The sequence below is a fragment of the Equus przewalskii genome, chromosome 14 (assembly GCF_037783145.1).
Source record: "Equus przewalskii isolate Varuska chromosome 14, EquPr2, whole genome shotgun sequence".
NCBI lineage: Eukaryota > Metazoa > Chordata > Mammalia > Perissodactyla > Equidae > Equus > Equus przewalskii.
This window is the reverse complement of record NC_091844.1, coordinates 14537798-14561370: the sequence shown is the minus strand read 5'-3', so window position 1 is coordinate 14561370 and position 23573 is coordinate 14537798. Positions and strand designations below refer to the sequence as shown.

The 23573-nt window shown below is 40.4% G+C and overlaps 1 protein-coding gene across 6 annotated transcripts in view; it reads right to left on the bottom strand.

Moving 5' to 3' along the window:
- Nucleotides 1-19850: 19850 nt before the first annotated feature.
- Nucleotides 19851-23573, bottom strand: part of MERTK (MER proto-oncogene, tyrosine kinase) — a 124574-nt gene continuing 120851 nt past the window's right edge. For 5 of the 6 annotated variants that reach the window (XM_070572136.1, XM_070572137.1, XM_070572140.1 and 2 more), the window contains one exon: nt 19851-20872. In XM_070572136.1, coding sequence (XP_070428237.1) covers nt 20377-20872 — 496 coding nt within the window. In that variant the 3' untranslated portion in view covers nt 19851-20376. The remainder of the gene's footprint in view (nt 20873-23573) is intronic. The other variant, XR_011525899.1, reaches the window with a different exon arrangement.

Sequence of the window (23573 nt, the reverse complement as noted above, 5' to 3'; positions counted from 1 at the left end):
GTACGGAGGCGGGGCCGGGCGGGGAGGTGGGGCCAGGGGCACGGCCGGAGTACGGAGGCGGGGCCGGGCGGGGAGGTGGGGCCAGGGGCATGGCCGGAGTAGGGAGGCGGGGCCGGGCGGGGAGGTGGGGCCAGGGCCATGGCCGGAGTAGGGAGGCGGGGCCGGGCGGGGAGGTGGGGCCAGGGGCATGGCCGGAGTACGGAGGCGGGGCCGGGCGGGGAGGTGGGGCCAGGGGCACGGCCGGAGTACGGAGGCGGGGCCGGGCGGGGAGGCGAGGCCGGGCGGGGAGGCGGCGCTGGTCTGAGGCGGAAAGCTCGGGCTCCAGACTCGGCGTGACTGTATTCAGATACTTAGTGGAGAGTATGGGATGGGGTTGCGAGCTGAATTTCTTCTGCTCTGTGTGTCTCAGTTACTGAATTCTCTGTCTATTCCCCTACCCTGACCCCCTCAGCTCAGGGGAAACAAATTGTTCTCTAAATTCATGGAAAGTGCCTGGAAAATACGTTAAAGTCAGGGTCAGTTGAACTCAAAGCATTGTGTTGTGAGCATAACGTCGGTAGGACAGTTAATAATTTTCAGAACAAATAAAATTGCCTGCTTACTTAAAGCTCAGAGGGGCAAGGCTTGGGTCTATCTTATTGTGTACTTCGTCCAGCATTTTCAACTCTGAAAGCTGAATAAATGTCTTGCTGTCAAAGAGAACAACTGTATTTACTATCAAATGTAAATAATAATGTCCAGAGGGAGAATACAATCCTGGATGAACAATGTCATTAACATAAAATAGGATCGATTTATAATCAAGAGGCCCTGGCTGCCTTATCAGTCACCCTAGTCGCTTATTCAGCTGGTAATTATTGAGGGACTAATACATACTAAAGATTGCACATGCATCCGTGCCTTTTCCAGCAAGCAGTGTGATGGTTTCTATGTCCGTAGGAATAACAGTGTCGGGGGATCACATGGGAGCATCCACCAGAGATTTCGAAGGTAAGTCAGGTGGGAGGAGAGGACATGAGATGACATTTCAACCCTGCAGGAAGAGTTATGGGTGAGATAACTGTGGGAGCAAGGGGTTGGTTTGAAGGTGTTTTCGTTAAGAGAGAACAGCCTGTGCCAAGGCCTGGAGGAATAGAAAGACCTCTAGATGACTAGATACTGGTGTGAGATGGACACTGGCAGGACTTGAGAATATTTAAACAGTACCAGAATATACAGATCCTCCTAAGCCCTGTTAGGAAGATAGTGTTTTAGTCTAAGAACATCAAAGAGGCAGGAGTGGTTTTTTAGCAAGGAGGATGAGGTGACCAGAAAGATCATTTTGGTTGTTATGAGACACTGTGTTAAGGTGGGCCATGAGATGACCAGTGAAGAATATTGCAATAATTTGTATGATCAGCTAAGAATGTCAGTAATTCAGAGATGGTAGCCTCAACCACAGGAGCAGCCATGAAGATGGACATTTGGATAGATTCCAGAGACATGGGGATGGAGATTTTAAATAAAAAAGCATTGGTGATTGGTTAGATATTAGGGCTTAGGGAGAAGAGTTGAGGCTGGTAGCAAGGTCTTTGGCTGGAACAACTGAAATGTGGAACATCCAGAGGAGGAGAAAATGTGAACAAGTTAAGTTCAAGCTGCCCATGCAATGGCCAGTGGAGCCATACAGTGGATATGAGTCTGATGTCAGGAAAAGCAATTGGGACTTTGTGGTCATCCTCAGGTAGACAGAGTTTAAAGCCATGGAAGAAGGTGAGACTGCCAAGGGAGATCAGAACAGTGAGAGAAGAGGAGCGCTGGAGGCTGAATCCTGAGGAATAAAGGGTCACGAAAAGAGCAACCAGAGCAATTAGATCAGTGGGTCTCAACCCTGGCTGTGTAGGAAAATCACTGAGGAGCTGTACAAAATATCCAGTCACTAATTCTGGAAAGATGGTGGCAGTGGAGATTGTATAGTTTTTAGTCTACCTGGATTCTCCCATAATCCTCCACTAGGACAGTATAACCAAGAACACACAGGCAAGATGCACAACACAAACAGGACAAAGTATCCCACAAAACTCCAAATACAAGAAGGTGCTATGAGCGTCTGGACAGGAGGAAGCAGGGGAAACAGTGGGATAGCAGATGGACCTGAGCACAGGAGAATCCCACATCCTCAGCAGGTACTCACTGGAAATCCAAGAACGAGAAAAGGTTTGATGGTCCTGCAGGAGTTCGGACCTTATGAATTCTTGAATCTAACAAATAGAAGTTTCCATCCAAAACAAAGCCCCATGGCGAAAAGAAACTGTCAGAGGCAGAATTCAAATCCAGCAGGACAGGGACAGCAGAAGAGAAAGTTGAGATAAAAGTGGATGAGGTGAACAGAGCCAAGAATCTGAGCAAGTTCAAGATCATTTTCTTAACGTATTTCACAAAAATAAGAGAGAGCTCTAGAGGATTAAGCTAAAGACTTTATTCAGTTCAGTACTTCCTAAAAGTTCAGGAAAATTAATTCCACATAAGATGAGCAATACTAAAGTTATTATATATATAAAGATATTATTAGATAAATGAGAATATGGAGTGGAATACATCTTTTCAGAAAATGAAAACAGGCCAGAAAGAGATGCCCACAGAAGAGTTGAAAACTGCAACACACTATTTCAAAATGAGTTAAAAGAAATTAAGAAAATGATAGGAGAGAGCCAGCCCTGATGGCCTAGCTGTTGAAGTTCCACGCTCTCACCACTTCAGTGGCCCAGGTTTGGTTCCCTGTCACAGAACCACACCACTCGTCTGTTGGTAGCCATGATGTGGTGGAGGCTCACACAGAAGAACTAGAAGGGCTTACAACTAGAATATACAACTGTGCACTGGGGCCTCAAGGAGAAAAAAAAGAGGAAGATTGGCAACAGATGTTAGCTCAGGGCAAATCTTCCCCAGCAAAAAATAGAAAATTATATGAGATATGAATAAGCAACATATATCAGAGTTAGAAAACTTAGGGGAAAAGGTGATAGACTTCCCACTGTCAGAGAAAAGTTTTCAAATATGGAAATGAGAAGAGCTAGAATGAACTCTATAATATTGGCTTGTAGCTAAAGATATCAGTATGAATTCATATTTCAAAATTAGATATATAGAGGTAGATATGCGTGTTTTTATTTTTTTTATATTTCCTTGTTCTGATCACTGATAGGACCTAGAAAAAGTGACACCCTCAGTAGCAACGAGCATGTCTAGTGCTAGATCTTGGTTTATAAATACCATTCTCCATTAAAATAAAGCAGGGCTCCTTGGAAAAGTGGCTAATTCCGGGAATGGGATAGAGAAAGTTATGATGAACTTGGAGCATCTTGTTTTGCCAGAAAGTAAGGAAGCAGTCAAAGATTGATGAGGACATGTCAGAAGAACACAGGTCCCAGCTTGAAGGGATTACCTCCCACTGATCAGATCTGGGGCAATTTTAGCACTAAAATAAATAATGGTAGTAATGGATTGTCACTCATTGAATCAAATAAGAATCCATGAGTCCATATTGATATAAATAAATAAATGGGAGAGAAATAAAACCTCTGCCTTACAAATAAATATAGAAGGAATGATGGAGTTAGAAAATTGTCATTTGGTACCTGTCATAGTTACAACTGATTCAGAAAGAACCATGAGTTAGATTCTAAAATTAGTCAAATAAAAGTTTGACGAGGAAGTATCTGGCACAAACTACTTATTAATTACAAAGAGAAAAATAGTAATTTTACAGTAGAGAAACCTGATAGACAACACCTTAATGATCAAAGTAATAACAAAGAGTGGGACAAATCGACATGACATATCTAATGATATGATGCCCTGAAAAGAAACGGCATCATTTTTGTAGTATCCTGCCAGAAATGCATTACCTGAATCTAATCATAAAGAAATCTCAGATAAACTCAAACTGAGGAACATTCTACAAAGTAACTACCTGGTACTTTTAAAAAATGTCAAGGTCACGACATAGAATCTGAGGAATACTTACAGACTTAAGGGACATGATAACTAAATGTGACCTCTGATCCTAGAAAGATAAATTGTTTTTTATATAAAGGAGATTATTGGGACAATTGGTGAAATTTGAATAAGGATTGTAAATTAGAATATAGTATTGTATCATTTTCAATTTCCTGAATGTGAAAACTGTACTGTTATTACACTGTAAAAGAATGTCCTCATTTTGGGGAAATACAGAGTATAAAGGGACATCGTGTCTGAATTTACTCCCCAATGGTTCAGAAAGAAAAAATACTCACCCAGAATGAGAGAATGATAAAACCAATGAGGTGAATGTTAACAATTGGGGCATCTGGATGTTCTTTGTTTTTTTCTTGCAACTTTTCTGCAAGTTTGAAGTCATTTCAAAATAAAACTAAATTTCCAAAACTGAAAAAGAGAATGGGTATCTCATGTCTTCCAAATCTCATACAGGGATCTCTGCCTTAGTGTCCTCCACAGTGAATGAAAGATTTATTACTTGGTAAAAATGGATTGATGATTGACTGATTGCTAATCGGAGTGCTTTATGCATTCTCTTTTGAGTCTTATGGATTTTTTAAAAATTATAATATAAGTTTTAATTTATAAAATTATATCCTGAGACAAACAAAGGAACAACAAGTAAGCAAAACTTTGTGAATAGCTGCCTGTAGGCTGGAACTGAAAGATCCCTACCGCGGGACCAGCTCTCTTCTAGTGGAGTTTATTGCAACTGATGTAAAACTGCATCACCGCCCAGAGGTTACTGTGGGAGGAAATGAAAAGGCAGCTGAGAACATGGAACATCATGCATGAGACCCTGAAATTCAACACTGATAATTAGAGACTTCTGGGTATGGTTAATACCAAAAATGAGTAAGTGCTATTTTGCATTAAAAAAAATTGTACATTTGATTTATTACTTTTACTTAAAATATTTGGGTTATATGAGACATATTGAAAGATTGTTATATAAAGCACCTTTTTCACACACTTCCAGTAGCTTCATTTAACTTTTTTTTTCTTAATCAAAAATCGTCCATTTCAATTTTGAGTTGAGCTGCATGTAAATATGAGGATTGAATTTCTGATAGTTCTTTTTCACAGGAAACTTGTAATTATATATCATATATTTTTCCTATTGGGTCAAATTTTTATTGTTTACTAATGCTTCAAACAGACCCCTTGTTATACGACCATCAAAATTCAAGAGCACTAAGAAATAGAATTATTTCTAGAACACGAGCTAACCTTCACCAGTAGGTGACACTAGCAGACTGAAGATATTTTATATAAACTAGTGTGTAAACGTCTTTTTAATCTAGAGTTTTCAGCTTCCAACCTCAATTGATGATGCTCTATAGACCTCCAATTTGCACCACTAAAACCTTGATTCAGGCAACAAGCATTGTGTGCCTTACTCAGTGCCAGGTCTCACACATTTGTACCGACGGCTGGGAGTGGACTCAGCGGGGATTTTACATTATTAAAGAACAAATACTTTTATTTGTTATTTAGATTTTTTTTGCTGTTCTATTCTAACTTGGCTTCCAAGGCAGATTAGAACTAATGTCACTGACTTAAGCTAGTCAAGCAGCATTGGTATCTCCTACATCCAAGGCACTGCCTGGGTAGGGATAAGATCAGTGATAGGCAGGATGGTCCCTGCCATCACTGCGAGGAGATGCACCTGTAAAGAGCCAACAATACACAGCAGAAGGGGTAAAGCCCTAAAGTCTGGCTATCAAAAGTGTGTTAGGGGTCATTTGGTTATTTTTTGGAGTCCTTATCTTTTAGAGCTTTCCTTCATGTGAGTTCCCCCAGAAGCAGACCCTGAGATAAACATTTCAGTGGAAGTGGTTCATTTGGGAGGTGCAGTAAACACCAGTACAGGAGTGTTATGGGCTGAATTGTGTCCCCCTAAAATTCATGTGTTAAAGTCTTACCCTCCAGTACCTCAGAATATGACTGTGTTTGGAGATAGGGCCTTTAAAGTTGTAATTAAGGTAAAAATGAGGTCATTAAGGTAGGCCCTACTTCAATATGACTGGTGTCCTTATAAGAAAGAGGAGATTGGGACACAGACACACACAGAAAAAAGACCATATGAAGACACAGGGAGAACACGGCCATCTACAAGCCAAGGAGAGAGGCCTCAGAAGAAACCAACCCTGCCAACACCTTGATCTCCAACACCTTGATCTTGGACTTCTAGCCTCCAGAATCAGGAGAAGACAAATTTCTGTGGGTTTAAGTTGCCCAGTCTATGGTACTTTGTTATGGCAGCCCTAGCAAACTGATACAGTGAGTGAGCACATGTCACAGGGAAGGAAAGGAATGCACGTCATAAATGGGGCATTGTCAAGTCAGCTACCATTGTGAGCAAAGGGAACATAATCCCATAGGGAACTTAGGGGAAAGCTGTGAAGCGCATACCTCAAAGTCACCTCACACAAGGGATGAGGGAGCTGGGATATTTATATATTCACACTCATTAGTACTTGGGTGAGGCTGTCCCTGGGAGGGCACCAATTACACTGGTAGTTCCAGCCTGCTATGAACAGGGCACAGTAGCTTTCCCCACTTTTGAGAAAAGCTTTTAAGCAAAGAGATGCAGACCATGAGAGCTAGAAGTCGGTTCAGGCACACTTAAGTGAAAAGACAGGAGGAATATTGGCAGAGCACTGACAGGCATCACTGTGGAAACTCACCCTGAAATATTTACAGATGAGCTTACATGATGTCTGGGATTTGCTTCAAAATAGTACAAGAGGGAGAGAAGTTGGGGGGGCGGGGGGCACAGATAAAACAAGCTTTACCACAAACAGATCATTTTTTAAAGCCTGGAGATGGATACATGGGCACTTACATGATTATCTTGCCTACTTTCGTGTAAGTTTCACATTTTCTATAATAAAAAGTTTGTAAAAAGTGCATTAGAGGTGTCTGCTAAATAGAGTAATAGGGACCAAATTTCCCCTCCTGCCTAAAACAACAACAACAACAAACAGACCAAACATATAAAAGAACAATTTTCAAGACACTGGACATCAGACAAGGAAGGAAAGAAAGAAAGAGGAAAAAAGGGAAAGGAAGGAAGGAAGAAAGGAAGGAAGGAAGAAAGGAAGGGAAAAAAAAGAGAGATGAGCCCTATGATTGGTCCAACTTACTGGTGAAAAAATTTCCAGGCCACAATACAAGGAGAAGAAACCAAAGCAGAGCCTGGCAGATTCCCTGAGTTTAGAAGACCAAGCTGGGAATCCAATGTGAATAAGGCAAAGTTTGCAGAACTAGAAATATGGAGAGGAGAGAGAGTGAGAGAGGGAATCCTGAAATCTATGGCAGTTCCCCCATAAACTGTCAGCAGAGAACAGATCAGCCTTTGCATGTGCATAAACTGGCTGAGGCATAGAAAAGAATCATCAAAAAGAATAAGAAGGAACAGTACCACAAAAAGCTGGCGAAAGTGCCTGTTCCCATCAGCTAACGTAGAAAACTTCATAATTTGTAGGGCATTGGGTGGAGTACTCAGAAGTTTCTTGCTTCAATAGTGGGGAACAATTAGCCTTAGATTAAACAGGGATCTGATCTCAGTGAACAAATCTTAAAAGCAAGACCCAAAAAGATCATTTTTCAAGTAACTGTGTCCTAGAACAAAGCTCAACGATATTTACAGGAATATAAAAATCTCCAGCATTCTACATGGTCAAATCACAATTGTCATCCAATCAAAGATTACCAGGTATGCAAAGAATCAGGAAAATATGAGACATAAGGAGGAGAAAAATCAATAGAAATTGACCTAGAACTGACACATATGTTAGAATAACCAGAAAAGGACATTAGAACGTATTGTAATTTTATTCTATACGTTCAAAAGTTAAGTAGAGACATGGAAAACAGAAAAAAGACCAAATCAAATTTCTAGCAATGAAAAATACAGTGCCTGAGATTTAAAAAAATATACTGCTTGAGATTAATGGCAGATTGGCTATTACAGAAGGAAAGATTAGTGAACTTGAAGATGTAGGATTAAAAACCAAAATCTCAAAGAAAAAAAAGAATAAAAAAAATTAACAGAGCACCAGTGAGTATTCAAGTAGTCTAATATATGTGTAATTGGAATCCCCAAAGGAGGGGAGGGTCAGAAAAAATATTTGAATAAATAATGGCTGAAATTTTCCCAAACTTGATGAAAACTATACACCCACAATCCAAGAAGTTTAATTAAAGCCAAACAAAAGAAATACAAAGACGATTACACCAAAGCACATCATAAGTAAATTGCACAAAATCATTAATAAAGAAAAAAATCTTAAAAGCAGAGAAAAAGAGACATGTTACATACAACGGAAAAAAAAGATAAGGATGACACCAATTTCTTGTCAGAAACAATGCAAGCAAGAAGACGGTGGAGAAACATCTTTAAAATACTTAAAGAAAAAAAATCTTTCAACCTAGATTTCAACACCAAGAAGAAGTATCTTTCAAAAACAAAGGAGTGGGGCCAGCCCAGTGGCACAGTGGTTAAGTTCACATGTTCTGCTTTGGTGGCCCAGAATTCCCCAGTTCAGATTCTGCGTGTGGACCTGTGCGCCACTTGTCAAGCCATGCTGTGGCAGGTGTCCCACATATAAAGTAGAGGAACATCCATACGGATGTTAGCTCAGGGCCAGTCTTGCTCAGCAAAAAGAGGAGGATTGGTGGCAGATGTTAGCTCAGGGCTAATCTTCCTCAAAAAAAAAAAAAAAAACCCCAAAAAACAAAAAACAAAGGAGGAATAGAGACATTTTCAGATATAGAAAAGCTGAAAGAATTCATCATGAGATGACCAGCCATAGAAGATATGTTCGGAAGATATTTGCAGATGGAAAACTGGATTTACAAAAATGAATGAAGAACACTGGAAATGGTAACAACATGTAACAACATGTAAATGTATAAGATCTTTTCTTATTATTGAAATATATTTAAAAGATATTTTACTGGTTTGTGGTTTTTTTTTTTTTTTGCAGGGAAAGATTTGCCCTGAGCTAACATCTGTTGCCAATCTCCCTCTTTTTTTTTTCCCTCCCCAAAGCCCCAATGTATGATTGTATATTCCAGTTGTAAGTCCTTCTAAGTCTTCAATGTGAGCCACTGCCACAGCATGGCAACTGACAGATGGGGGTAGTGTGGTTACACAACTGGGAAATGAACCCAGGCCACCAAAGCAGTGAGAGCACCAAATTTTTAACCACGAGGCCATCAGGGCTGGCTCAAAGATATTTTACTGTTTAAACAAAAATAATAACACTATTGTGAGGTCTATGACATATGTAAAAGTAAAATTCATGAAGCAATAGCATAAGGCCCAGGACAGAAGAAATGGAAATATCCTCTTGTAAGTTTTTTATATTGTATTTGACATGGTATATCACTTGAATATAGACTGTGATAAGTTAAGCATATATACTATAAATCTTTTTTTTTTTTAAAGACTTTACTTTTCCTTTTTCTCCCCAAAGCACCCCTGGTACTTAGTTGTATATTTTTAGTTGTGGGTTCTTCTAGTTGTGGCATGTGGGACGCCACCTCAGCATGGCTTGATGAACAGTGCCATGTCCACGCCCAGGATCCAAACCGGTGAAACCCTGGGCCACCAAAGTGGAGCGCATGAACTTAGTCACCTGGCCATGGGGCTGGCCCTGATACTATAAGTCTTAAAGCAACCACTAGAAGAATAAAATCAAAGAGTTACAGCTAATAAACCAAGATAGGAGATAAAATGGAATCATAAAAAATATTTGATTATTCCAAAAGAAGGCAGAAAAAGTGGATAAAGGGAATGAAGAACAGATGGGACAAATAGAAAACAAATAGCAAGATGATTGACCAACCATATCAATAATCACATTAAATGTAAATGATCTAACTATCCTAATTAAAAGGCAGCAATGTCAGATTGGTTGGGGAAAAAAACCCTAATTATATGCTTCCTACAAGAAAGTCACTCTCAATATAAAGACACAAACAGGTTGACATAGAAAGAATGAAAAATGATATAATATGTTAATAGTACAAAGGGGAAAGCTGGAGTGACTATATTCACATCAGATGAAGTGGATTTCACAGTAGAGAATATTATGAGGGATATAAGAAAGGTCATTTTATAACGATAAAGGGGTCACTTCATCAGAAAGGTGAGTCCTATACATCTATGCTCCTAATAATAGAATTTAAGATGAACAAAGCAAATACGGCTAGCAGGAAATGTAGAAAAATCCACAATTACAGTCAGCTATATCAATAGCCTTCCCTGAATAATTGACAGAAAAAGTAGACCAAAAACCTGTAAGAATATAGTAGACTTGAACAACACTACCGACCTGCTCGACCTGATTTATCTTAATAGAGCATTCCACCCCAAAACAGCAGAATACACTTCTTTTCAAGTTCACATAGAGCATTTACCAGATAGACCACACTCTGGCAAAATGTTCACATTGGTGAATTTGGTGCAGTGGATTGATGAGTGTTTGTTATTGTAGGGGAGGAAAAACTTAACCTTTTTCCTCTACCCTCCTGGATTTTCTGGCTAGGACCCTAGAAGTTAGACTGACAAAAAAAAGATTAACAAGAGAAATACAGTTTATTAACATATGTACATGTGGGAGAACTCGGTGGTGGGTAATTCAATGAGGTGGTTAGAACTTGGGGCTTACATAACATCTTAACAAGCAACAAAAAAATTTGTAGGGAAATGACAAGACAAGCAAAACAAGTTTTTGGCTTCTAAGGGTAGCAAACTGTGGGAAGGTAAATATATGGGGGAAACTAATGGAGTAAGGTTTATTTGCACGAGTCCATCTTACCCCTGACTTTCCCAAGGAGAGGAAGTTTATGGCAGTCCTCACTTTTCGGAAGTTTCTGCTTTCAATCAGATAAGAGAAGCTTGGGGAAATCTTCTTTCTGCATCTGTTGATTCTCATTTGCTTTCAGTTCAAAGTAATTCTTATGCCAAAGTGGCATATTTTGAGGTGGTATATTTTAATTTTCTATATTATATTAATATGTATAATTTTCTATATATTTGAAACATGTTTCTAATTTAAAACATTGTAAAAACTTCAAGTTTTCTCTAATTTTTTAAAAAGTTAAACAAAAATGAAGAACCATCTGTTGATCATTTTAAGGAGTCCTTAAGAGCTTGCTTTTCACCAGTCCCCAGCTCAGAAAGACAGAGGACAAAGAAGGATTTGAAATGTCTGCATGAGAAAATAATACTTTTTAGAAAACAACTTTATTGAAGATATAACTTATATACCATAAAATTCACCCATTATAAGTTAAAAGTCAATAGTTTTTAGTCAGTTTTACAGAGTTCTGCAACTATTACTACGATCTAGTTTTAGAACATTTCCATCTTCCCTTCTTTGGACATTTCATACAAATGGAATTATACAATATCTAGTCTTTGGCATCTAGCTTCTTTCACTTAGCATAATGTGTTTGAGATTCATTCATGTTGTAGTATGTATCAATAGTTCATCTCTTTTGTTGCTAACTAGTGTTCCATAATTTGGATATACATTTTGTTTATACACTCACCAGTTGATGGACATCAGAATTGTTTCCAGTTCTATGCTATTACAAATAATGCTGCTATGAACATTCACATACATCTTTGTGTGGACATGTTTTTATTTATTGGGTAGTTTCTAAGGAGTCAAAATCCTTGGGATTATGATAAGTTTATTTTTAACTTTTTAAGAAACTGCCAAACTATTTTCCAAAATGTCTCTACCATTTTCTCCAATAGCAATGTATCAAGGGTTCCAGTTTCTTCATATCTTTGTCAACACTTGGATTGGTCCTTCTGATTATAACCATTCTAGTGGGCCTGTAAGGGTATCTCATTGAAGCTTAATTTGCATTTCCCTAATGGCTAATGATATTGAATATTATTATGTATTTTCATTCTCTTAATAGTATCTTTCACAAAGCAAAATGTTAAAATTTTGATGAAGTCCAATTTATCCATTCATCCTTTTATGGACTGTGCTTTGAATGTTATGTCTAAGACCAACCCTTTGCCTAGCCCAAGGTCACAAAGATTTTCTCCTATGTCTTCTAGAAATTTCATAGTTTTAGCTGTTACATTTAGGTATGTAATCCATTTTGAGTTAATTTCTGTGGATTTTATATTTTTGGCCTATGGATATCCAATCGTCACAGCACCATTTCCTAAAAAGGCTTTTTTTTTTTTTTTTTTTGGTGAGGAAGATTGTCCCTGAGCTAACATCTGTGCCAATCTCCCTCTATTTTGTATGTGGGACACCACCACAGCATGGCTTGATGAGCCACCGGTGTGTAGGTCCCCACCCAGGATCCAAACCCACAAACCCCAGGTCATCAAAGTGGAGCATGTGAACTTAACCGCTATGCCACCAGGCCAGCCCCTTAAAAAGCTTTGCAATCACATGGTTTTGTCTTCCAACTTTCTTCTTTTTCCAAAGTGCTTTGGTTCTTTGCATTATCATACACATTTTAGGATTGACTTCTCAATTCCTACAAAAAAGCTGCAGGGTTTCTGATGGGGATAATGTTGAAATTATAGATCAGTCTGGGGAGAATTTTCATCTTGACAATTTTGGGTGTTTCATTTTATGAACATGAAATGTCTCTCCATTTATTTAGATCTTCTTTAATTTTTCTCAGCAATATTTTGTAGTTTTCAGTGTACGTCTTGCACCTTAGATGTTAAATGTGTTCATAAGTGTTCTATCCTTTTTGATACTATTGTGAATAGAATTTTTCTTAATTTCATTTTTAGATTCTTTGTTGATAGTACAAATGCAACGATTTTTGTATATTGATCTTATCTCCTTTGACCTTGTTAAGCTTATTTATTAGCTCTTATTTTTGTGTGTGTGTGGATTTGGGGATTTTTCTACGTACAGAATCATGTTATCTGTGAATAAAGACAATTTACTACTTCTTTACCAACCTGGGCACCTTTTTTTTCTTTTGTCTTACTGTATTGGCTAGACCCTCCAGTCCAATGGTGAATAGAAGTGGCAAAGCAGACATTATTGCCTGTTCTCTATCTTAGGGGAAAGCATCAGTCTTTCACTATTAAGTATGATGTTAGTTGTTTTTCGTAGATGCCCTTTATCAGGTTGAGAAATGTCCCTGTGTAACTAGTCTTATGAGAGTTTTTGTCATGAATGGGTGTAGGTTTTTTCCTACGTCTACTGAGATGATCCTGTGGGTTTTTTTTTTTAAAGTTTATGCTACTAGTATGGTGTATGACATTGTTTTTTTACAATAGCTTTACTGAGAGATAATTCACATATCATAAAATTCACCCATTTAAATTATCTGGTTCAGTGGTCCTTAGTATATTCAGAGCTGTGCAAGCATCATCCCTGTTTGAGTTTAGAACACTTCCATCACCCCTGAAAGAAACCCTGAACATATTAGCAGTCACTTTTTACTCCTTCCTCCCACAGCCTCTGGCAACCACTAATCTACTTTCTGTCTCTCTGGATTTGCCTACTCTGGATACAGCACATAAATGGAATCATACGATATGTGGTCCTTTGTGATCAGCTCCTTTCATTTAGCATAATATTTTCAAAGTTAATGCAGGTTGCATCATGTATCATTTGTCATTCCTTTTATGGCTGAATAGTATTCCATGATATAGATATCCCACATTTTGTTTATCCATTCATCCATTGATGGACATTTAGGTTGTTTCCACCTTTTGGCTATTGTGAATAGTGCTGCTAGAAACATTTGTGTACAAGATTTTGTATGAACATATGTTTTCAGTTTTCTTGGGTATATACCTAGGAATGGAATTGATGAATCATATGGTAATTGTATGTTTAAACATTTGAGGAACTGCCAAACCATTTTCTAAAGCAGCACCATTTCATAATCCCATCAGCAATGTATGAGGGTTCCAATTTCTCCACATGCTTACCAACACTTGTTATTACCCGTCTTTTAGATTAGAGCCATCCTAGTGGCTGTGAGGTGGTATCTCATTGTGGTGTTGATTTGCATTTCCCTGATGACTAATGATGTAGACTATCTTTTCATGTGTTAATTGGCCACTGTATATCTTTATAGTAGAAATGCATATTCAAATCCTTTGCCCTTTTAAAAATTGGGCCTTCCCCCCACCCTTTTAATAATTAGGCTGTCTTGTTATTGTTGAGTTGTAAGAATTATTTACATATTCTGGATTTAAGTTCTTTTTATCCAGCCTGACACTCTCTGTCTTTTTGATGGGAATGTTTAATCCATTCACATTTTAGTGAACTATTCATCACTGACTGAACAGGAAACATTGCGAATGCAGGGCAGACTTGTAAACTTCCTGAACTTGAAATATATTCTCCAAGCTATAGACAGATTCATAAAGAAAAGGTGGAGGCCTTATTGGCTTAAGATGTTTAAGTACAATATCTGACCAATGATTGGCTTATTACTAAGCTATGTTGACTTAGGGGTGACTCCTTAAAAGCCAGACGTAAAAAAAAAACAAGAATAATTTTTAAAAAGCAACTGAGCAGAGAATCAGTGCTCAAATACTGCAGGAAAAACACAATCTACAGGATTAGTCCAGGCGAGCCACTAAACGTAAGAAATAAATAGCAATAATTAACCACCCCTGGAAGGAGGAACAAATGACAATCCATAGTTGCTGCAATATATGATCTGAAATATCGAGTTTCAACAGAAATACATGAAACATACAAATAAACAAGAAATTTAATGCATACACAGGAAAAAAAGCAGTCAATAGAAACTGTCCCTGAAAAGGCCCAGATGCTGGACTTAGCAGACACTTCATTATTTAAAATAGCACCTATTTATACACATGTTTAAAGAACTAAAGAAAACCATGTTTTAAAATTTTTCACTTAAAATCAAATAGAGACTATCAATAAAGAAATAGAAGTTATTAAAACAACTGAATGGAACTTCTGGAGTTGAAAAAGTACAGTTACTGAAATGAAAAACTCACTTAAAGGGCTCAACGGTACATACGAGCTGGCAGAAGAAAGAATCAGCAGACTTGAAGATAGATCATTAGAGATTATCTACCCTGAAGTACAAGAAGAAAAAGACTTCGAGAGCTACACATTTTTGTGATGAAAAAGTATCTTCTGTTTTTGGAGAACTAAGTTTGTTCAAACAAGCCATCAGTACTGATGGAGTTAAGCAGCTGGCCTTGTCTAGAACTGCTCAGATGGTGGGATAATGGAATTTTGGTTTTCAGACTCCAACTGATAGGCCTTTAATTTTGAGTCGCATGGGGCGAAGCCTTAGAGCCTGCTTCCGGGGAAAGCATCTGATCTCCAGTTCTGAGGTGCGTTGGACTTTAAACTGCATCTGCAGGCTTGGCTGAGCTGCTTCACTGTGGTATTAATGGACTTCAACAAAATGCAAGTCAGAGCATTCCGAGGAATATTCTTTAAAAGAAAGTATTCATTTTAAGCCATCTATTCTCTCCTCTGGACTGTTATTCAAGACAGCAAGGCCTGGATTGCTGTTCTTTGCAAGAGCCCCGTGTCCAGAACAGAGCGTTCCTCTCAGTGACTATTAGTAAATGGATGAGTTGACTGTATGTGTCCTCATATGACTTGTTCGAAAACCCTTTCTTGGTTAGAATTTGTAATTGTGCAGTCTCGATAAATCCACTAATTAATTTAAAATTATTGTGTCGTTAAGAGGTAGGAAGGGGTAATATATATAATTCTCAAGTTACTCTTTCAAATCTCTATACATGGAGTCCCATTTCAATAAAACATATTGTACATGGAAACATTCTAAAGTAGTGGTCTTTTTTTTTTTTTTTTTTTTTTTTAAGATTTTATTTTTTCCTTTTTCTCCCCAAAGCCCCCCGGTACATAGTTGTATATTCTTTGTTGTGGGTCCTTCTAGTTGTGCCATGTGGGACGCTGCCTCAGCGTGGTTTGATGAGCAGTGTCATGTCCGCGCCCAGGATTCGAACCAACGAAACACTGGGCCGCCTGCAGCGGAGTGCGCGAACTTAACCGCTCGGCCACGGGGCCAGCCCCTAAAGTAGTGGTCTTTGGGTTACAGTTTCTAGAAATAAGTAATTTGGGCATGCTTTTAAAAGTTAAATAGAATGGCAGTTTCACTTGTGTTCTTAGACTTTAAAAGAGAAAAAAACAAAATCTAAATTAGAAACATTGTACAATACTGAAATGTTCATTAAAGAAAACAAAACTTCCTGTTTTCCCATTTGTCATCCAAGGTAATTAAACATCTTTAGAGAAGTTAAGTTGCTGTCATAGCTGGTTTATTTTGGGGTCAGTTATTTTTCCATTGACTCTGCAGAAGTTCCAACTTGCTTTCGCCATTGACCAGGAGAAGTTAACAAAGGTCTTGGCTTTCATGAGTCAGGGCTAGTGTGGCCAGAATCAGTCTGATTTCTAAGATAAGAGACTGGTTTGGCCTGTTTCCTGAGCAGGGAACCTCTGCTTGGTCTGAGGGATACGGTGGCAGAGAGAGAACCTCTGCCTCCCCAGAGGGAATTCGGACCCATCTCAGGTCCCCAAATCCTGTCGATAAAGCCACTACTGCTTGCCATCATCCATACAGATAATGGGAGGGATGAGTACTGAGGCTCACAAGTAACCAAACTCCAGGATGAGATGGATAGCAGAGGAACCTTTGGGCATCGATGTGTGGGGAGTTGCTGTCTCTGAGCCCAACAGTCATTTGAAGTGAGAGATGAGGGCCAGTCGCCTTCCCTGTGTCAACTTCCCCAACTGTGTGCATCACTGCAAAGACTAAATTATTTTTATTTATTTATTTTTTTTTTAAGATTTTATTTTTTCCTTTTTCTCTCCAAAGCCCCCCGGTACATAGTTGTATATTCTTCGATGTGGGTCCTTCTAGTTGTGGCATGTGGGACGCTGCCTCAGCGTGGTTTGATGAGCAGTGTCATGTCCGCGCCCAGGATTCGAACCAACGAAACACTGGGCCGCCTGCAGTGGAGCGCGCGAACTTAACCGCTCGGCCACGGGGCCAGCCCCTAAATTATTTTATTTTGGAGTTAGTTTGTATTATTTTGGAGAGAGTTGATAACATAATCAGGGAAAATATTTCTAATATGACAAACGGTGAGTTTGCACTGCATAAGGAATGAACTGGAGAAGCCTCTAATTGGGAAATGCTGCTAACAGGTATAAAGTTTTCAAAGATCTCGTCTCCTCCCCTTCTTACACACCCACCTAAGGGATTGCAGGAGAAGTCTTTACTGTTCACTTACAGAAACTTGGGCTCCAGGAGAGCCACATGACCCACCAAGATTGCCCAAGGAATGCTCGCCAGTCTGGTTCCTCACCAGCCCAAGGGGCCTTGATCCTCGCTTCTCCTTTCTACTCAGAAAGGCCAGAAAAAGGGAAAAGGAAAGAAACGAAAAGGAAAGAAAAGAAAAAAGGAAGGGAGGAGGGAAAAAAGAAAGGAAGAAAAAAGGAAGCAAGGAAGAAAAAACCCTCTTAAGGCAGAGCTAGTCTCCACCTGTGGGTCACGAGTATTTCTGGTATTTGCTTATTTCTCTTGCCCTCCTGACCTCCCCAGCCCTGTCCCAGCCGAGGGAAGACAATGACCCGACTTGTCTCTCCTTGTTTTCCCTCCCCCACTTTTAGCCCAAAAGAGCCACTTACAAAAGCAATTTGAGTTTATACAAAAGAGAACTTGAAAGGCTATTTTCAGTTCATGCTCAGAAGACAGTACCGGAGTTTGCCAATGATTGGGTCCTCTGAAGGTTAGTTCTTTCAAAACTTTCAAACATTCAAATATGGCTAAGAAGAGCACTGTGGTTCCAAAGATCTCAATGAGGAGATTTTAAATGGCTGAATAATGGCAGTCCAGCTTCATTCTCCTCTTGGGAAAAGGAAGCTGGGATGGGAAGGTGCTGCCCATCACACTCCATTGAACTAAAGCCCTGGTGCATGGCTGTGGGATGGATGAAGTGAATTTCTCTGCTGTTTGTTGATGTCTCTAGAAAAGCCAGAAGCCACAGCTTGCTCACTTCTCTGCACTCTCCTATGGCAGAATTAGCCCAGCTTCCCGAGTTTCTCAGGCCACACAGCATAAACTGAGCAAACCAGATAGGATTTAGGGGGCTGTGTGCATTCAATGAACTATTCATTATATATATGTTTACATTAATTAAAATTAGAAACAAACACAAACTATATTAGTTTAGCTATTTAATATTAAATTTATAGGAAAGTAACAGTTTTTCAATTTGCTTACTTATCTTACAGACATGAACATACCTTTTTTTTTTTTTTTTTTGGAGGAAGATTAGCCCTCAGCTAACTACTGCCAGTCCTCCTCTTTTTGCTGAGCTCTGAGCTAACATCCGTGCCCATCTTCCTCTACTTTATACGTGGGACGCCTACCACAGCATGGCTGCCAAGCAGTGCCATGTCCGCACCCGGGATCCGAACCAGCGAACCCCAGGCCGCCGAGAAGCGGAACGTGCGAACTTAACCGCTGCGCCACCGGGCCAGCCCCTGAACATACCTTTTTCCATTGGGTGTTTTGCTTGAACTAGCCACAGTCAGTTCCTGATCAAGACTTTACTGACAAGCTGTTCACATTCCTGATAGTCATCATCAAGAGGAAGCTTTGTTTGTACAAGTAGGTGATAGAAATTTTTTTTTTTGATTTTTTTAACCATTCAAAAATTTCCAACAGAAGAATTTATCTTTATAGGATCTAACAGGATAAAATGTGATGCTGGTATTTTTGGTACCAACGGACATTGTCTTGTAACCCTCAGACTTTCTTGTACGGCGCATTTCACAGTAATAGTGGAGCCAGCTCACCCGGGAGACCGGGGCACCTGGGCTGGCAGCTGAGACCAGGACCGAGGCTGTGAGGGCCACAACTCTGGGCCCGGTGCAGACGCTGATCCTCAGGCTGGGTGGCCTAGGTGAAGCTGCTCACAAGTATGGGGCAATGGGCCTGAGGATGCCAGTGGCCCTGGGCCTGCATGGCTGCCTTGAGGGCTGAAGGATCAAAACTTAAACTGACTGCATCAGTCTACTGCCCTGACTAGAGAGTAAGTTAGCCTCTTCCTGCCTCAGTCGGTCCATCTGTGAAGTAGAGATAATGGTAGTACCTACCCAGTAGGGTTGTTAACAGGATTAAATGAGTGCCACGCCTGGCCACATAGTAAATGCTATCTATGTGTTTATTACATAAAAATAAAAGGTGGGGAGGCTCTGGAGCAGACCTCCAAATCACACACTTAGAGCCAGCCAGCATCAGATTGCTTGGTTCTGAGTTCTGGCTCCACCTCTGCCTAGATGTGGGCCATAGCAGGTTATTCAACCTTTCCAGCCTCGGTTTCCTGGCCTGTACATGAGGATGGCACTGGTGCCCACGGTAATGATACACCGATTAAATAGGACAGTTCACATAAAGTGCTTGAAAGATAACAAGCGCTCAACAAGTACGACACAGCCGAGCCAGGACGTGAACTCAGGGGTGCTGAGCTCTAAGCCTGTGCCTACTGCCCGTGTCTGCCTCCCACGAGTAACGCTTCCCCAACAGAAAAGTGCTTCACCTGTCAGGCTCTCTTCTATAATTTATTTAAAATCATTCCACAAAGATTTGTGTTTTTCAACCTTTCAGTATTTTTGGTTCTTTATCTTTGGACTTTCTGGAGTGGCTTTTCCATATCTTTAGAATGATGCCAAGAATGGTCAGAGCAATTGCATGGAGGGCCAGGCATTCCTTTGCAAAGGCACCGAGGCTGCCAGTGCCCGCTGTCTTTCCAGGTCTCAAGTAAGTACAACACATCCTTCCTCCTTCATATTTTATTAGGAAGTCATGTTGAAGAATTAATCAGTTATAAAACGTTACCCATTAAATGAATCATTATCGAACAGATGATTCCTTTCACAAGACCAGAAGAACAAACATGGCATTTCATTTTACAAATATTTTTACATTTCATAGTCGTGAAAAAGAAAAGAACTTACAAAAAACCAACTTTGTGCAAATGTAACCATCCAGGAACAGCTGTAGAGATGGGGCTGTTAAAGCTTAAAGTTTAAGATCTGCAAGATAAGTGACAGGAAACAAGTCATCTTTTATTAAAATATACTCTTTGTCTCTTTCCACCATATACATATATAGATAGAAATTTTCTCTTTAAATAAATATATATTACGTATTTTTAATGGTGACTCACTTGACAACATTCATCCGGTGCTTTTGGGCCATGGCGTTTACTTGGTAAGGAGGACAAATACCAAAACCATCAAGCTACATGGACTCTCCTAAGGCAGAAGAGCTCCTTGGTTTGGGAATGTCTCTCAGCTCTCCTCACACAAGGACTTCTGAATCTTCTTCTGAGTCGTCAGCAAACAAAAGTTCATCAGGCGATGGGTTCCCCAAGGGCAGCGTGCTGGAATGGGACCAGGAGACCCCATTCCTCATAAGTCTGTTCCTTCCCGTTGTCCCCGTCGCCGGGGTGGCAGAAGGCAGATCTGCCCATTCCTCATCGCCCCCATTGAGGATGTACCTTCCTTCGGGAGGTCTGTTCTCATGCACTTCGGCTGTGACCACGCTGACGGTGGCGTTGGGAGCACAAGAGGCAATTCTAGAGTCAGGATTGATGTTCATGTCCAGCTGAGGCAGCTCAGCGTCCTCTGCCGGGCCCTCACAGCTCTCGGGAAACTGTGTGTTGACATAAATGATGTCAGCTTTGTCCTGAACTTCAGGCAAACTTTCCAAGAACTTTTCTAGCTGCAGCTTCAACACTGTAAAGGTGGGTCGGTCCAAGGGCTCAGCTCTCCAGCAAGAGAGCATTATTTCGTACCTACAAGTAAAGAAGAGCAAGTTATCTCCCGCACAGCCCCCACAGCCCCAAGTGCCAGCCCCCCTCTTGTTTTCACCTAATCTTTGATTTTATCACATTTTAATCTGCACTAATTCCACTTTTTTGGAAATTACTGAGGTTTTCTTTATGGCATAACATTGGCTCAACTTTTATAAATGTCGCATGGGTATGGGATAAGTGATCCTCTGTCTCCAGGAACAGAGGACATATGTGGCAATTATATCTAACTTTGCAAAGAAGAAGTACTTCAGGTCCTTTCCTTTATATGAGAGGCTGGCAACCTACAGCCGATGGGCCAAACCCAGCCCACCGTCTATTTTGAAAACTGTCTTATTGGAACACAGCCACATTTATTTGTTTACATATTGTCTACAGCTGCTTCTGCTCCAGTGGCAGAGGTGAGGAGCAGCTACAGAGACCATACGACCCGGAAAGAAGAAAATATTTACTATTTGGCAGTTTAAGGAAAAGTTGGCTGACCCTTGTTCTATACCATCAAACTGGCTGTCACCAGGAGACCTGAGTTAGAAGGGCCCTGAGGCAAGGGCTAAGAAGGCCAGGGGGGGAGGGGAGGGGAAGGAGGAAGGGTGTGTGCCTCACTGTGCTAGTTTTGTATGTGTCACTACATCTAATCTTCTCAACAGCCCTGTCACTGTCACTTTGCAATAAAAATGAGAGTGGGCTCAGAGATGTTACAGAACATGTCATGGCCGTGTGGGCAGCAGAGAGCACTATGGGAACCAGCCTCCGACTGGATAGCTAGACCCCAGAGCTGCTCATGACCCCTCTGCTGTGATCTATAGGGGATGACTCTCCCTTCTGGGTGGTTTCTTCATTCCCAGTGTCCAATATAATTGAGAATTACAGTGGAGGGACATTTCCAAGAGCACGATAAAACAGAGAAATGACTGAATTAGGAACCACTAGATTGAGTCATACCATCATTTCATTTTGATTCTTTCCTGTTTTGAGAAACTGATATTCACGTCACTGTATAAGAAAACGACCCCAATTTAAATCACCTGACACGCAGATTACTGCTATCTTATGAACATAAATATGCAATTCTCATATTTACATTTAATCACATCATGTAGATCCTTTGGCTAATTCTACTAACATGTGGTACTTCATGCAAGTACAGATCTCATTCAAGTAGACATATCACAATCAATATCTTTTTTCTTTTGGTGAGGAAGATTGGCTCTGAGCTAACATCTGTGCCAGTCTTCCTCTATTTTGTATACGGGATGCCACCACAGCGTGGCTTAACATGGCTTAACGAGCGGTGCGTAGGTCCATGCCCAGGATCTGAACCGGTGAACGCTGGGCTGCTGAAGCAGAGTGTGCAAACTTAACCACTATGCCACCGGGCCAGCCCAATATCTTTTCATTTGTCTACTTTTACAGCCTCTATCAACAGGTGCACATGCTTCTGGAAAGCACTCTGCATATGAACAGACCGACTGTGAACACAGGCACTGAGCTAAGGGCAGGGGCACGCTTCCCCATCTGATAGTCCTGATTCTCATCTAGACTTCAGGCTGAGGAGTTCTTTTTATTTCCCCTTTGACTTTCCTTAGATGGTCACTTAGATGCGACAAACATTTTTTATTTCTATTTTTGAGGTTTTCATGGTATAAATCAAGTTGCATGACTTCCTTTCTTCCCACAGAGCCTTGACTGTTGGCAGTCTGAGAAGAGCTTCGAGAAATTCTGTCTTTAGAGACACTCTCCTTTTTATTACTTCATCAAGGTGTGTGCTATTTAATTCTTTTTCATGAATTCCATGTCTTAGGAGAAAGAGTTTAAATAACCTCTTTTCTCCATATATGGCATAGTAGCAATATCCTTTTGAAACCTATTTTTCTTTTACTTTCAAGACTTTACGAAATATATAAAAATACAAATATGACCTTTAAAGACATGGTGAGCATGTACCTTGTCTAACCTATTCCCAAAGGGCGACCCCACAGTAGTGGACCAAGGACAGTAACAACAGGGCCTGCAGCTGGCGAGTAATGGGAGGGCTGTGACGTTGCATGATTTCAATTTTATGGATGGAAAGAAAAAATAAGTTCCGTGGCGGCCCTTGTAAATGGTCGTTTTTGTTTTTCTGTTGAGAGTTTATAAAAGATGTCCTCATAGGTTGCCAGGCGCTCAGGGGAGGACAACGGGGAGCTGTTGTTTCATGGGTACAGAGCTTCAGTTTGTAAAGTGAAAAGAACTGTGGGGATGGAGAGGAGTGATGGCTGCACAACAACGTGAGTGTACTTAGCACGACTGAACTGGACACTTAAAAATGGGTAAGATGGTAAATTTTACGTTATGTGTATTTTACCCCAATTTTTAAGAGATGCCATCATACAAATTTACAGAACTTATAAATTTATGAATTTACTCATATTTGTCAAGCACTTGCTTTGTTCCTGGCTCTGAGGATGGCTGAGGGCAGCATTTCAAGTCTGCTCAGAGAAATGACACCCAAGGGCGGATGTCATGGGTCTCCACAGCGCCAAGCCACGGTCTGACCCTAGCTCTGCCACTCCGCCAACGGTGACTCAGTTTCTCTCTTTCTCAGGGCCTGGGCTGCCGCAGGTGGAAGTGGAGGGTTGGTCAATAAGCAGAGCAGAGTTTGAGAGGGGGAAAGTGGGTGTGAGCTGGGGTCCTTGGAGCAGAC